The sequence below is a fragment of the Sceloporus undulatus genome, chromosome 2 (assembly GCF_019175285.1).
Source record: "Sceloporus undulatus isolate JIND9_A2432 ecotype Alabama chromosome 2, SceUnd_v1.1, whole genome shotgun sequence".
NCBI lineage: Eukaryota > Metazoa > Chordata > Lepidosauria > Squamata > Phrynosomatidae > Sceloporus > Sceloporus undulatus.
In genome coordinates this window covers 168,852,715-168,869,229 of record NC_056523.1, presented here as the reverse complement: position 1 = coordinate 168,869,229, position 16,515 = coordinate 168,852,715, and the positions used below count along the sequence as shown (strand labels likewise).

Here is a 16,515-nt window from a genome sequence, read left to right as displayed (position 1 = left end):
AGAATGGCAGAATGGCATTCACTCACACACACATCCCATGAGGAAAGACTTCTTTCACACTTCAGTGCTGCTATCACTTATTTTTCCATTATTTTGTTCATTCATGCTGATATTGGAGGAGAGCGGGCTCCTTGGAGCTCCCTCTGAGCAGTTTTCAAAACCCCTTTGGAGCCATCACTACACAGTTGGAGAGTGGAGGCAAAAGAGAAGTGGGTGGCATGTCTTTAGCAATTCCTAATGTATGGTATTGTTGACACTGTCAATATTGCATTACACTTTTGTAGCACTATGATTCCACTTTAACTACTATGGCTGTCTCCTGTGGAATTCTGGGGTTTGTAGTTCAGGGAAGCCTAAGAGCTCTTTTGGTTGAGGCTTCTAAATGCCCCTCCCTAAACAGCAAATCCCAGGATTCCACAGGAGGTGGCCATAGTAATTAAAGTGGAATTATAGTGCTATAAAAGTGTAGTGTGATATTCAGTGTGCATTGGTTAATTCAGATTAGGTGCATATGATAACCACCTAGGGTGAGGGGGGCTTCCCAGCAGACAATGGATCATTAATTAAATAGACCACCCTGAGGCCTTGCCATTCAACAACAGAACAATACACAGATTAACATGTAAATGGCTTCCTTTCAGCCAACAGTACATATACCCCACTCTCTTCCATGCCAGCATTCTTTGAAGATGCCAGCCACAATGGCTGGCAAAACGTCAAGAATAAACTCTTCTAGAACATGGCCTCAGAGCCTGAAAAAACCACAAAAAGTATGGATGCCGGCCATGAAAGCCTTCGGCTTCACACCAGTTTAAGACTGTTTTAACTGCCCTGGGTCAATGCTACAGAATCCTGGGAATTGTAGTTTATTGTAGCACCAGACCTCTCTGACAGAAAAGGCTAAATGTCTCACAGAACTACAGTTCCCAGAATTTCCTAGCATTGAGCCAGGGCAGTTAAAGCAGTCTCAACCTGGATTATTTCAGCAGTGTGGATTAGACCATAGTGAGGGGACTGGATTTCACCAATATGGTACCCTGGATATTCCTCCCATGAAGTAAACTTACACAGCAAATTCCGGTCTTTCAGCACCTTATCACAAGACTTCTCACACTCCATGACACAATTTATTTTTGTTTTGAAAGCCACAATTTTAAACAAGAATTTTCAAACCCTTTTTGCAAAATAACAGGGAATTTTCCTTTGAAAACAGGCCAAAATTGACACCGATATTAAAACGATGGGGAAACTGTACCATTTAAAACAGTACATGTGGTCAGCCTATACACACACACAGATCCAAAACACAGTGCAGAAATAATCCAGTTTGAGACTGCTTTAACAGTCCTGGCTCAATGCTGGGGAATCCTGGTCTTTGCAGTTTTGTGAGATATTTAGCTTTCCCTGTAGAGAGAGCTCTGGGGTCAAAAACAAACTCAAAATCCCAGGATTCCACAGTGTGGCACGCTGGCAGTTAAAGTGGTGTCAAATGGCATTAATTCTGCAGTGTGGATGAGGAAATGAGGCCCTCTCAGAATCAGAGAAGTTTCGTGATAAGGGGTTGAAGGTCCAGAATTTGCTGCATTAAGGTTACTTCTTTGGAGAAATACCCAGCCCTCCTCTATGCTCCAAAACACACCGCAAAAATAATACTGTCTGAGACCATTTATCTGCCCCTAGCTCAATGCTATGGAATTCTGGGAGCTGTAGTTTTGTGACAGAATTCAAAGCTATAGCGTTAGTCTGTAGAATCAATGTGTAGAGAGATCTTGTAGCACCTTTGAGACTTTTGATAGATTGCCGCACTACACTGTTATAGTGCTGTTATTCCACTTTAACTGCTCTGGCTGCCTCCTCCTGTTGCATTTTGGGATTTGCAGTTGAGGGAGGAGGAGGCATGTAGAATCCTCAGCCAGAGAGCTTTTAGGCCTCGCTGAACTACAAGCCCCAGAATGCAACAGGAGGCAGCCAGGGCAGTAAAAGTGGAATAGCAGTACTATAAGAGGGTAGTGCGGTGATCTGTTTTGTGAAAGAAAGTAGTCCTACAAGCAGAGGACCTCTTATTTCTTTCAGTTACCACATTACTGCACTACACTCCTACAGTGCTGCTCTCCCACTGGCTGTTGCATTCTGGGTCTTGTAGTTTGTTGAGGTCTAAGAGCTGTTTGAGAATTCTGAATGCCCGTCCTTAAACCACAAATCCCAGAATGCAGCAGGAGCAGTAAAAGTGGAATAATAGCAGCGCTATAAGAGCGTAGTGCAGTAATCTAGCTAAAGTCTCAAAGATGCTACAAGAAGATTTCTCTCTCTATACAAGCAGTCCCCAAACTGTGCCCTTTAAGGGGATTTTGGACTCCAGCTCCCCGAATGCTTGACTGTTGGCCAACATGGCCCAGGCTTCTGGGAACTGAAGTCCAAAAAAATCTCTCTTAAAGGACCCCCCGTTTGGGGATCACTGGCCTAGATAGTGTAGTTTTGTGATGGGACATTGAGCCTTGTCTGCCAGAGAGAGAGAGAGAGGGAGGGAGCTGTGGCGCCACAACAAACTACAGCCCCCAGGGTTCCTGAGCACTGAGCCAGGGCAGTTCGAGCGGTCTCAAAGTGGGTTGTTCCTGAAGCGTGTGTTGTACCCAAGTAAGGTCCAAAACACACTGCAGATTCAACAATCCAGTTTGAGACCGCTTGAACTGCCCTGGCTCAGTGCTCAGGAACGCTGTAGTTTGTTGTAGCACCACAGCTACCCCTCTCTCTCTCTCTCTCTCTCTGAGAAGGCTAAAAAAAGAGATCTTGTTGGACTCCATCTCCCAGAAGCCTGGGCCATGTTGGCCAACAGCCTGGGATTCTGGGAGCTGGAGTCCAAAATCCCCTTAAAGGGCTGAGTGGGCTTATTTCTGCAGTGTGTGTTTGGGCCTGGCAGAGTGCTGAGGAGTGGCGCCTCAGAGAGGCCTCCTCTGAGGGCCTGGCGGAGGGTGTGGGTGCCAGGGCGGCCCAGCAGGGGCCGCTGTTCCTCCCTCCCTCCCTCCCTCCCTCCGCCGCTGCCGCTGCCGCCGCCGCCGCTGCTCCTTGGCTGCGTTGGGCGGGATCAGGGCCTCCTATTCCTATTCTCCCTCCTCCTCCTCCTCTTCCTCTCCTTCCTCCAGCCCTCCTCCTCCTCTTGATCCCCGCCGCAGGAGCCTGGGGTGCCGCCGCCGAAGCGCGCTCGATGCCGGGAGCTGGGAGGAGGCGGCGGCGCTGGTGCTGCTGCTGCTGAGCGAAGGGGGCGCCCCGCCCGGAGATGGGGATCCTCAGTATCACGGACCAGGTACGCCAGAGAAGGAAGGAAGGAAGGAAAGAAGGCAGGCGCCTCTCCTCCTCCTCCAGCCCCTGCCGCCTGCCCCCTCCCTCCGCCCGGCCGCGCCCGCCACGCCAGACCGGGGATGCGCGGCCTAGTGCGGAGCCGCCCACTTCGCTCGGCGGGAAACGCCTGGGAGCTTTCCCCCGCAGACCCCGCGCCCAGAGGAGGAAGGAGGAGGCCTCCGTTAATGAAGGCGCTCCCCAGGAGGCCCTGCTTCAACGCAGCCGCCTCTTCCCCGCCTTGTCTTCCAGCCCGGCCCTGGTTCCCTTCCTCTCGGGGAGACCCGGCCTCGCTCCACGCGGCAGGAATAGCCCCGCGTTGAGACGGCTGCTGTGGAATCCTGGGATGGATGGGGAGGCGAGACGCCTTACAGAACTCCGGAGCCAGGGGAGGAGTCCGTGGCGCGGGCCCCGGAGCGAGGGTCGAGCGGCGCCAGGCAACTGGGGGGTTCTTGCGGTGCGGAGGCAGCCTGGCTTGGCTTCAGGGATATGTAGATATATATATATATATAGAGAGAGAGAGAGAGAGAGTCAGAGGGGGTTTCTTTTCCACCAACAGCATTGAAAGAGGAGAAATTGCACTTGGTAAAAGTCTCTCCCTCCAGGCAAAGGCAGATCCCATTAAAGAACCTTTTAAGCAACACTGGTTCCAAACGCACTGCAGAAATAATCCCGGTTGAGGCTGCTTTCACTGCCTTGGCTCGGGGCTCGGGAATCCTGGGCATTGCTCTTGTGGCCCCAGAGCTCTGGAACAGAGAAGGCTCCCTGCCTCCCAAAGTCCAGCCCCTGGGCTGGGTCTCCCTAGCATTGAGCCAGGGCGGCTAAGGCCGTCTCAAACTGGATGGTCTCTGCAGTGCGATTTCGGATCATTATTTCTTGGGCCTCTTCTGCTCCTGATCTGCTGCTGAGGGAGGCTGCCTGGCTCCCAGATTGCTACCTCCTTTCCCCCTCTTGATGGAGATGAGTGCCCTCAAACTGACCCCAGCCCATGGCGACCCTGGGGATGAGCAGGCCTTTCCAAGGCCCCCTGCCTTTAATCCCTGCTCAGTCTGCAGGGCAAGGCCTGGGGCCTCTGGGACTGAGTGGTTTCCCTCGCTTTCCACTGCCCTCTCTCTAGTGGTTAGGAACCAAGTCCTAGTAACTGATTACCTTGCCTTGAGCCCTAAGGACAAGTGGGAAAGAAATGATCATAATAATAATAATAATAATAATAATAATAATAATAATTCCAGAGAGAGAGTTCAGGCTTGATAATAATAACAACAATATTTATTAATAGCCCGCCTCTCCCTGGAGGATCGAGGCAGGTTACGATAAAAATAAAACATAATAAAATAATAACACAACCCCTAATCCACAATTTAAAATACAACAGCATAAAAACCAGTTATTAAAATGGCAATAAAATGTAATCCCCCTGCAATGAGGCGGTTTAAGGGAGAGTCAGAGAAGGGATAGTTGTAGGATAGCCCTGTTCTAAAACCCATTTGTTTGTCTTCTCCTCTGCATCCTCATTATTTACACATACCAAAATATGTGCAGATGGACCAAGCCTGGTATTTCCCCAAAATACAGTTCTCAAAATAAGAACCTTTTAGAGCCAATTATTATTTTTATGGCCAAGTCTGTTGTCAGATGTATGTGACATGTCAGGTTGGATTCATGCCAATGGGCAAGTAAAATTTTGCATTGCTTATTCTGTTTTTGTTTACAAACAGAATATTACAAAATTGGCAAGGGAGTGGCTTACATCCTGGTCTCTCCACAACCTTTGTTTGTGTGTGTATCATACCCATTCATTTCAAGCTATCTAATCTGGGGACTAGTAATTGGCCCCCCTAACATGCCAAGGACTGGTTTCCTATTTGTGTACACTGGCTGCAGTTGTTCAGGTTTTTTCCCCTGATAACTTAGCAGGAACTGGCAGCCACTGGCTTATGGACTGGCACCACTCCATGTACCACCACATTGAGCAGCGCTTCACTATCCATTTTGCATCCTTCTAGTTGGAAACTACTTGAAGGCGCATAACAACAGCAAAGTACAAGGATGGGAAAAGTGTGGCCTTTCAGAAGTCATTGGACTACAACTCCAGTAGACCCAGCCTGCAGTGCCATTGGTTGAGGAATGATGGGAATTGCACCCATCTACAGCTGGAGGGTTGCACAATTCTTATTATCTCTGTTCTAGTAGTGCTGGTTGGCCTTTTGTGTGACTTTTTTTCATAGCCTGCTTACATTTTCTGGCTTTTTCCTTATTTCCTGTGAGCTTATTAAGGTTTGGGCTGTTCCTCATTAGTTCCCGTTCTGTGCATTTAGCTGGAATTGTTTTTTAATTTAATCTTATACTCTTTTTTGGAAGACTAAAAATAGTTCTTCGGCCTGTTTTCATCCCCTTGGTCTTGATTATACTGCTGCATTAAATGCCATCTACGATGTAATTTATAGGATGGAAGTGATACTCTGAGGTTGTGACTGGATGTTCCTGTAACATAGCTTGTCTTTCTTACTGTAGAAGGTAGTTACAGTCTGGGTGAATAAACTCATGGATGGGTGCCCAGTTTTCCGTTCTTCCAAGTACCATACATGTGTTTATTCTTTTAATATCATATACACCTGTAAGAATTCACTATTCTCACCTCTTTGTTTACAGGCTTTTGGTACTTGACCAATGCAGTTTCGTTTCAGTGTCTGAATTTGAAATTGTTTAGTTCAGCTAGACTACATTATTTTTGTTGATATAATGTCTCTCAGGATTGTGGTGGCCCATCATCAACATCATCATCCAGGTTTTTCCTGGCTTGCCTTTGGTTTGTTTTTGACCACACTTGCTTGGATGGTGGCCCATAGAGATGGCTCTTTTCCTCACACCAGCCATTTTTATAGAGCAATTGTTAGAAACCTGTGCAAATGCATAAACAGGTGCATTGTTGCCTCCATCTCTTGCAGGTGGAAGGAAGAAATCGAAGTGTAGGAGAGAGTAACAATCAGCTGTATAGCATATTTAATTGCTGAGTATGTAGAAATAAATCTCATTTATGTCAGTTCTATGAGATAAATTATTATTGCTCAGGGCTGGAAAAATCCCAACTTTGTGATAGTCTGGGCATGAAATTTTATATGGCTGGAATTATTTTTCCCTATTCAGGCCATTTTGGCTGGTTGATCAAATTTGAAACTGACTCTTTAGAACTTTCAGCATTTTTCAAGCCTCCATAATCTGCCTGTTCATTTACAGGGAAGGCTGTTAGATTTTCAGTGTCCAGTACTTAGATATTCATTAGACACACAGATTTGATGTGGGCTTTTGTAATCAGAGCATCTTGTGAACATTGTGTGGGTGTGTCCTACTATTTTTTTAAGGAGCTAGGCAACACTAGATTGTAAGGGTATGGTGATCTTCTAGGAAGATCCTCTCTTTAAGGAAGGGATGCCTACTTTATTCCATGGGGATGATTCATTCCTCCCCCTTCATGTTTCTTTCCTTCTGCTGCTTTATCCAAGAACTTAACTAAACCAGTGGTTGTGCACTGTTGCTCTCTTCAAGTTGTTCCTGACTTATAGGAACCCTAGAACCCCTATCATGGGGTTTTCTTGGCAAAATTTGATCAGAGGAGGGTTGCCACTGTCTTCCTCAAAGGCTGAGAGAGTGTGACTTGTCCAAGGTCACCAAAGAGGATTCCATGGCTGAGTGGAGATTCAAGCTCTGATCTTCAGAGTCCGAGTCCAACACTCAGACCACTACATCATTCTGTTTCCAAATCAGGGGTTAGCTGGACCAAAAGGCTTCTGTGGAAAGAGAAGCAGAGACAGACAGCTTTCTTGCAAAAGATGAGCTGAGCAGATGCTGTCGGCCTTAGTTCTGCCTGGTACTAGTCTGTATTCATGTATGCAGGAAGACTCATAAGGGCAGTGGGTACTACCCTCTGCTGTATTTTCTTTTCTCTCATGGGACTGCAGTTTAGAGCTGTGCCAAAAGGATAAGGGGTCTGTCTTGCTGTTTTATTCCTGTTAAATATATGCCTCGAACTCTAGAGCTCTCAACAATGACTCTTAAGTCTTACAAGTCTTATGTGTTGAGTATTGTGCTTGTATCAAGAAAGGCTTGGTAGAGCTATGCAGTCAAAATGAATTTGCTTTCTGATCATTGTACACATAAATAAACAGCAGGATTGTGATATGTGTTGTTGTGGTGCTGGTTGGTGGTTGGTGGTAAAAGATGTAGCTACTGATGAATTAACCAAATGGACATTGTATTCCTATGGTACTGTGCTTCATTCCCAAATAACTGAGTATTTTAGTCATCTTTTAATCTAAGCCATCTCTGTCAATTTTCCATGCTTAGGTGTGAAGAAAAGGATTCTTTGAAGGACTGCTGTGGCAGACTTACAATTTTGGTGGTTGTTCCCTGATGCTCTTTTGCCTGAGGGCAAGCGGGTAGTCTAATGGTAGTACCTAAGATTTGAGTCTGGGTTCAAGCTGCATCTCAGCCATAGGATCTCTGTGTGAACTTAGACCAGATGTGACTCTTTAGCCTCTTTTACACCTTTATAGAATCAGTCTAGTTTTTATCTATTTGTCTTGCTGCATTGTCAAGAGCAAGCATGAGAGAGAAAAAAGAAGCTATCTTGATTTGTTTCTGCCAAACAATAGACAGTAATATAAATGAAATAAAATTTTTATATATAAAAATTTATTTTTATATATAAAATTTATATATATATATATGGAATATAGAGGCTTTCCTTTCTTGGGTATGTTGATCAGATCTAGTTAATATAAAACATTTCCGTGTAGTATAATATATTTGGGTTATGTTCTAGGAAGCAACTTGTTTAAATGTGAATAAATGTGAGTATGGCTTCTGAGTGTTTCCAGAAGTATTTTGATTGTTCAGTCTATATTTAAAATACATACCCACTGTTATAGGTAACTTTTCCCATTAAGAATCCCATTTCCCATTAAGAATCGCCTGAACCTCAATATGTGACACCCAGGCCTCTAAAGACATTCTCAATGGATTGTCTCTAAAAAAAAAAGTGAGAGTTAACTTTGGGCCTGAGGCTGGTGGGTGCTTTTTCTCCCTTCCACCATAAAGAGAGTCTTATGGGAGATCCAGGTGTTGCACATATATAGCTGTGTATTCTTCTGCACCTGTATAACTCTGCCACCTGCTGATCTTCCCAAGTTGGGAATGCCGACCAGTGCACTGATTGGAAGGCCTTGCTTTCTCGTCTATGGTACATTATGGTAAGTCCCTCCAGTAGTTTGTGTATCAAAAGTAGTGCAGAGGGCTTTGGGAAGGTTGAATGGGCTTACAGGGATGTACAGAAGTGGTTCTGCAAATGTTGTGCATGTAAGAACCTTTGTGAAGGTCTCTGCCAAGCTTGACATACATAAAATAAGTAGAGTCCTTCAGACCTTACATTTTGGGTTCATGATTTAGAATAAGATTTCTTGAAATCTTGGAAACATGACTTTGGCGCTGTACAGACCGTCGCTTTGCGCCAGCCTGCACGCATACTATGGTTGCTTTGGGGCATCCTTTCCAGACGCCCCACAACTCTAGTACGTTGTAATGGCGGCACCCATTCTACATGGGTGCCGCGATTACGACATCATGGCCGCGCCGCCTCCAAATGACGCGGCGTGGACGTGATGTCCTGGTGCCGCGGAAGGTGTCTGTGGCGCCCTTTCCGCGGCACCAGAAGGAGCTCCGTTTTGGAGCTCCTTCCTGGGTTTGTGTTGCTGGCGCAGCCTTTACACGGCTGCGCCAGGGACACAAAGGAGAATGGGGCCAAGGGGCTCCTTTCTCCCTTTCCCCGCCACTGTTGGGGTGTCCTTGGGGCTTGAAGCCCCAAGTACACCCCTTTCCAGGTCACGGGGAAGCAGCCTTTTGCCGCTTCCCCGTGGCCCGGAAAAGTGGCAGATCGGGGCCTCAGGGCTGCCGCTGTGGCAGCTGAGGCCCCGATCTGTCAGGGAAAGGGGCAGGTGCAGGCCTCCCCAAAGGGGCGGTCTGTACACTGCCTTTGTCACATTCTGCGACACAGAATAAGAGTCTCTCCAGATTATCTACCTGGAATAAGGTGGTTCTCTGTACCTTGTCTATCTTCTGCAACCCTGATCCTTCCAGATGTTTTGGACTACAACTTTCATGAGACCCAGCCAGTATAGTCAGTGGTCAAGGATTATGAAAGTTGTAGGTCAAAGCATACTGCATTATGGTACAGTATCTGTAGCTCACTGCTTTCTGCTTATTTACAGTGATTCTTCCTTTTCTTCTCTATAGCCTCCTCTGGTCCAAGCCATCTTTAACCGTGATATAGAGGAGGTACGGTCACTGCTGAGTCAGAAGGAGAATATCAATGTATTGGTAAGTATTGAGTAATAATTTTTCTTCCTCCTGCAATTCTGTTTCTCTTGGCCTTGCATGAAGGCTGCATTTCCCAAAACGTTACACTGCTTTCCTAGCTTCTGGCCATGTGGGGTGGTCTCTCCCCACAGTGTGAGTAGAACAGGAAAGGCTGGCATTAGGTCTTTTGACATTAATTTGTTATATGGTCAACATCCACTTGCAGTATGTTACTTTTAGTGTCTCTCCTTAAAAAATGAAAGTAAAAACACTTGCAAACTCAAACGTTTGTTTAACTATTTCTCTATTTGTATCTGGCCATTATGGTACAGAACTTGAGTATTGGTTTTGGATAAACCTGACTTCAGAATTCAGCTTTGACATGCTTTTAGTTGGCTTCTTTCAGTATGGTTTGATCTTTTGTCCTCTTCTCCCAATTTGTGGAATGGGAATGCTAGTAGACATAACGTTGTTCTAGAAGGAGAACGAAATTCATGAACTACTTTGCATGTCCAGAATTGATATATACAATATCATTAAAAAATGTTGACTTTGTTGGGACTTGACTGTACCATATGTGGTGGTCTTGCTGTACAGATCAGTGGGTGGCACTGGCATCAGCTGTTGTCTTTGGAACTGAGTATGTTCTGGATTACGTTTGTGGTCTTTGAGTGAGAACAGAATGTGTTAACAGTGGCTTTTAAAAAAGAAGATCTTGTTATTGTATCACCCACAAGTCAGTAATAGGCTGTTTGTTTCATTTTTGTTCATTCAGGATAGGCATATGTACAGTATGCCTTGTACATCCCCTAAGTTGCACACTTAGTGGTAAGGCTTAATGCTATTATGAACTCATTTGGTATGAGAGTTGGGGAGGGGCAGAAGAACCTTTCAATGCTTGGAATGAACCAGAAGCTCTGACACTTAAAAATGAATGTGAGCTTGTCTCCCTGTCAGGAGAATTTGTTGGTAGCAGCCAAATCTTTGGAGCCAGCATGGTGTAGTGTTTTGAGTGTTGGATTATGGCTCTGGAGACCAGGGTTTGAATCCTAGCTTGGCCATGTAAATACACTGGGTGACCTTGGGCAAGTCACACCCTCTCAGCCTCAGAAGATGGCAATGGCAAACACCCTGTGACTTGAAGGCACACAGCAACAAGAAGGAAGCCAAAACATAGAAAAATGGTCAATCCAACAGCTTGGAATGTGGTTGATCACATGAGCAGCGTTCATACATATATTTGTAGAATATCTCCAGTAGAGTATGGAGATAGTTAATGTCTTTGATTTAAAGGGACACAACAACAGCAAAACCATCACAAAGACTTCCTCTGCACTGATTCAGTTCCGTTTGGGACATCAGCGTTTGAAAACGTTCTGACATTTGGAGAGAATCTCTTTGGAAAAGATATTCAGGTATTTTGCCATTACAAAAAGGTGGACCAAAGTATTTGCAATAGTGTCATTTTAATAATAATAATAATAATAATAATAATAATAATAATAATGTATATATATCTCGCTTATTCCAAGGATCAAAGCAGGATTACATAATTAAAATAATACAATACAGTACAAGCAATCAATAAAATACTAATACTGAATTACATATTCATATTAGTTCTTTAACATATCCAATTGTCCAATCATATACCATCATAATTAGGGTGGAGCCTTAAACATCGTCTCTATACAAAATCCGATGGATAAGCCCGCCGGAAGAGACCCGTCTTAAGTGCCTTCTTAAAGACATCTAAGATGGTAATAAGACAGATCTTTTCCGATAGGCCACTCCATAATTTAGGGGCTGCGGCAGTAAATGCTCTATGGGAAGTTGTGGTTAATCGAGTATTACAGTATTCCAACAAATTCTTCCCAGATGTTCTAAGTGTGTGGGGCAGATTATGTAGGGAGAGGCATTCCCACAAGTAACTCGGTCCCAAGCCATGTAGGGCTTTAAAGGTAGTAACCAAAATCTTGTATTGTGCCCGGAAGCTAATTGGCAGCCAGTGAAGAGATTTTAGCACTGGTGTTATGAAGTTAAACCTAGATGTACCGGTGATTAATCTGGCTGCTGCATTTTGAATCAGTTGAAGTTTCCGAACTTGGTACTTGGGTAGCCCCAAGTAGAGCACATTACAGAAATCTAAACGAGAGATTACCACTGCATGTACCACTGCTTCAAAGTCCTTTTGGTCCAGGTAGGGGCGCAGTTGGCATATCAACCGAAGTTGGTACCAAGCATTCCTGGCCATCGCATCTACTTGAGATGACAACTGTAGTGATGAGTCCAGGAGTGTGACCCTGTCCAGGACAGATTGACAAATCTCCTTCCCCGGACTTGCAAATACAGTGCGTTCTTTTTTTTACGTAGGGGATCCGTTCTGCCCCCCCCCCCCCGTGTATACTTGAGCCCCATTGAAGGCAATGAGGCTTGTGCATGGCGCGATGGTGCAGCGGTGTGCGTGGGCGCGTGACCCATTGCTTTAAATGGGACGTGGTGCCCCTTGTGCCCTGCGTGCTCCCGCGCGGCTTTCAGCATATGCTGAAAGCTGCGTATAGTGTGTCCGCGTATGACGCAGATGCACTGTACCTCCGTTTTCTCTGGATTCAACTTGAGCTTGTTTTCCCTCATCTAGCCCATTACTGACCCAAGACAGGCATCTAGAGGGGAGGTGCCATCCTTAGTTACCGTAGCAGTCAGAGACATAGAGAAGTAGATCTGGGTGTAATCGGCATACTGATAACACCACGTCCCATGTCTCCAGATAATCTCGCCCAGCGGCTTTTATGATAAAGGATGTTTAGAAGAACGGATACATAGTTTTTTGTGGGCATATGATTGCCTTTTGTTAGGGACAAATACGTTAGCAGATGGGTGTAAACCTTTGAAAAAAGGTGGTTGCTCTAGGAACTACAGGGTTTAACTCCTGAAGTGTAAGCAACCAAGTGAAAAAATTGGCACCTGTTAAACCTTGCAGGCTAATGAGAACAACCTTTTTTAAGGCATGTCTCTAATAGTCATGGAACAGTCTGCTGCTTATTAAAATAGAAGCCAGTGATTTACAAGGGTAAGATTTTCTAGTCCAATTCTTAGTTGTAAAGGGGCAAATCAGCTTTCCCCTGCAGGTCACAGCGTGCCACATCCAGATACTGTAGTAGATTCACCGTATGACACAGTCAGCCAAGCAGATATACCCAGGTAATTAAACATACAGTGGTGCCTCGGGTTACGAAATTAATTCGTTCCACCGCGGCATTCGTAACCCGATTTTTTTCGTAACCCGAAAAAGCCATAGGCGCTAGCGCTGGAAAGCCGCGTTTCGTGCGAAAAAGCGCCGAAAAGCACCAAAAAATTTTTTCGTAAGCCGGAAAAAAAAACCGTAACCCGGAACAGTTTTTTCCTATGGGATTTTTTCGTATCCCGGAAATTTCGTAAGGCGGTGCTTTCGTATCCCGGGGTACCACTGTATGAGCAGAGGAACCAGCCTACTTGCTTCCAGTGATAGTAAAGTGTTCCATACATTTTGAATAAGATAATTTTTTTTTAATTGAAGTTGACTGTGATGGTGAAAGTGAAGCCAGGCTTTAAAGCTTTGTAGTGCTTGTCTCCAGAGATAAATGACAGAATTTCAGAGGTACATGCCTGCTACTCACCTGTTACTTATAAAAGTTAAAATTATTTATAGGTGGGTGGGCAGGTGAAATAACACAGGCAGTTAGGTCAGTGGTTCTCAACGTTTGGGCCACCAGATGTTTTGGACTTCAAAGTCTCAAAAATCTAGAGGACCAAAGGTTGAGAACCACTCAGTTAGGTGTTGTGTGGAACCAGAGGTTAGTTGGGTGGGAAGATGATTTTGGAAGAGCAGCGTCATGGGTGACTTGGTTGTTGTTGTTGCTGTGTACTTTTAAGTTGATTTTGACCTAGGTTGTCTGTACCGTGGAGTTTTCTTAGCAAGATTTGTTTAGAGGGGATTTATTTTTGCTTCCTCTGAGACTGAGAGAGTGCGACTTTTCCAAGGTCACTTAGTAGGTTTCCATGGCTGAGCAGGGGTTTGAAGACCATGGTTGAGTGGGCATTCGAATTTGTAATCCAGCACTCAAACCACTAAATTATGCTATAGGAGCATGGGAAAAAGTATTTGAAAAATGAATTTTAATTTGTACACTGAACAATATTTTGTAACAAATTATATACAATTCAGCATAAGATGAAAAGCAGAAAAAATGGAAAATACATTAATCAAATGTAGTGAGAGACTGTCTCATGCTCACTATGTACAAATTCCAGATTAACCTCCCCATCCACTGATATTGAGAGTTCCTATCTTCCCTACAAAAGATATCTTGCCACAAGTACTTCTATTTTTAATTAATTTAACCAGATTTTATAGTGTTGTTGTTTCCTATTTTTATATGTTTTAAGGTAGGGAGGGAGGTTAGGGGTAGGGGATTATGTAGATTTGGTTTTTATGTATTATGTACTCATTGTTACTTTGAGATATTGCAACCCGCCTTGATCTCTAGGGAGAGGCAGGCTATAAATTATTATTATTATTATTATTATTATTATTATTATTATTATTATTATTATTATTACAAATACATTTTTGTACCTCTTAAACTTACATGTTTATCATTGTTATTGTTGTTCCAACTCATGATGACCCTTCTTGACAAGATTTCTTCAAAGGGAGTTTGCCATTGGCATCCCTGAGCTTGAGCGGGTATGATTTGCCCAAAGTCACCCTGTGGGTTTGCATGGGCAAGCTGGGGTTTGAACCCTGGTTTTCAGAGTCATAGTCAATGCTGAAACCACTACACCCCATTCACTCTCTTCCCTTATCATTATTAAATTATTCGTATTATCCTGTTTTCTTATAACAAAGATTTTGTGGCTGAAATTTATTGGGCTGATTTGTGAAATAAAACTTTTTTTTTTTTTTTTGCCTTTTACACATCCTGAGACTCAGTGTCTCCTTTACTTCAGGCTGATAAAACAAGAGCCTTGTTGGATTGTACCAAAGGCCCTAGAAATGCAGCATTGTCTTCTCCCAGAAGATAGCCAGATACATGTGGGAAGCCAAAAAGCTGAAAATGGCAGCAACTGATACTTTGGGGTAGTTCATTCTTTTTACAGTGCCCTTTTTTTCCACAGGGGTTTGCTTCCAGGACCCCCTGTGGATAACAAAATTTGTGGATGCTCAAGTCCCATTAAATACAATGGCATAACAAAATGGTTTCCCTTAGATAAAATGGCAAAATCAAGGTTTACTATTTGGAATTTATACTTATTTAGAATATTTTCAAGCCGTAGATGCTTGAATCCATGGATAAAAAAAATCAGTGGATAAGGAGAGCCAACTGTACTTGTTTAGCAAGCTCTGTCTGATTAGCTGTTTCAGAAATTCACCCACCCATACATTTTATGAGTTTGTGATAAGAAAAATGTTTCTTCCTTCCTAAAGAATTGGGATTTACTTGGAAAGCATATTGTAATGTTAAATTACCAATATTAAAAAAAAGGTTATCTAGGGCCCCATACAGACAGGCCAAAATAAAGCTGCTTCAGGTCACTTTGAGATATGCTGTTTAAATGCTGCATGCATCCTAAGAGTTCGGAAGCCACGCCAAAGCCATGCTCCAGTCCTAAGGACTGGAGTGTGGCTTTGGCGCAGCTTCTGGCTTCTTAAGATGCATGTGTCATGTAAACAGCATACCTCCAAAGTTACCCAAAGCAGCTTTATTTAGGCCTGTCTGTATGGGCCCTATGTCTCTTTATAACCCCCATAGAAAAAGAGATTGACAACCTGATTTGTTTGGAAGTTTACTGATTAGAATGAAAGCAATTTTTCTTCATAGTCTCTGAGAATCACACAAATAGGGTATTGTGCACCTGCACAGTAAAGCTCGGACACTTCTGGAATCACTAGGCAAAACTTACTTTGCATGTTTTTGCCAGTAGCTTTTGGCTTCTGATAAACCCAAGGAAAAGGGACAAGGCACAGAAAAGGCTTCCAAGGTTAAAAAGAGAAGTCTAGAAAGACCGCTAGGTCTAATTGAGACCGAAGCCCTGACAGATCTAAAAAAGCCTCCAAGCGCAAGCATGCTGAGGACAAGGGTTCTTCTCCCATGTGGGAGAAAGCTCCCATGTGGGAGAAATTCCCAACTGCTTAGCCTCTAAGCAAGCTCATTCCATCTGCCCTCACGGGATTAAGCAAGCAGGCCAGCTAAGTCCTCAAAAACGCCTTCTGCAGCCCTTGGTTCCAACCCCGAATGGGCCCAAAAGGCACAGTTTGAGACACCAACCACTTTTCTCACTCCTCAGACCCAAATTACTCTGATGACGGATACTTCCCTGGAGGAGTGGGGCGCCCATGCTTCTAGCCTCATGGTTAAGGACAAGTGGGTCTGCTCAGGAGAAAGGCTCTTCGGGCCTTCGAAATCCCCCTTCAGAACAAGATGGTACTTCTTTTGACAGACATCACTGGCATGCACTACCTCAACAAACAAAGAGAGACACGATCCCGGACGCTCCTTGACATCACCCTCTTTATCTGGGACTAGTGCATCCTGAAGAGGATTACCCTGCAAGCCGTCCACCTCCCTGGAGAGGAAACAACCTAGCAGGTGAACTGAGCAGAGCCTCCCATTCATGCCACAAGTGGAGGCTACATCCCAAAATGGTGCAGGACTTGTTTCTAAAGTGGAACACCCCCACTATTGACTTGTTTGCCACTCATCTCAATGCTCATTGTCAACTGTTCTGTTGCAAGACCCGATCCCCATGCTCCCGAGGGGATGCGTTCCTGTTCGAGTGGTCAGAAAAGAT

At 44.4% G+C, this 16,515-nt stretch overlaps 1 protein-coding gene across 2 annotated transcripts in view; it reads left to right on the top strand.

Annotated features, from left to right (window-relative positions):
* The first annotated feature begins 3,049 nt into the window (after positions 1-3,049).
* The window catches only part of ANKRD52 (ankyrin repeat domain 52), a 103,462-nt gene continuing 89,996 nt past the window's right edge, over positions 3,050-16,515 (top strand). Inside the window, exons 1-2 of one of the 2 annotated variants that reach the window (XM_042448287.1) lie at positions 3,050-3,301; positions 9,622-9,705. In XM_042448287.1, the coding sequence (XP_042304221.1) occupies positions 3,275-3,301; positions 9,622-9,705 (111 nt within the window). In that variant the 5' untranslated portion in view covers positions 3,050-3,274. Of the gene's footprint in view, positions 3,302-8,181; positions 8,583-9,621; positions 9,706-16,515 lie in introns of those variants that run through there. The other variant, XM_042448288.1, reaches the window with a different exon arrangement.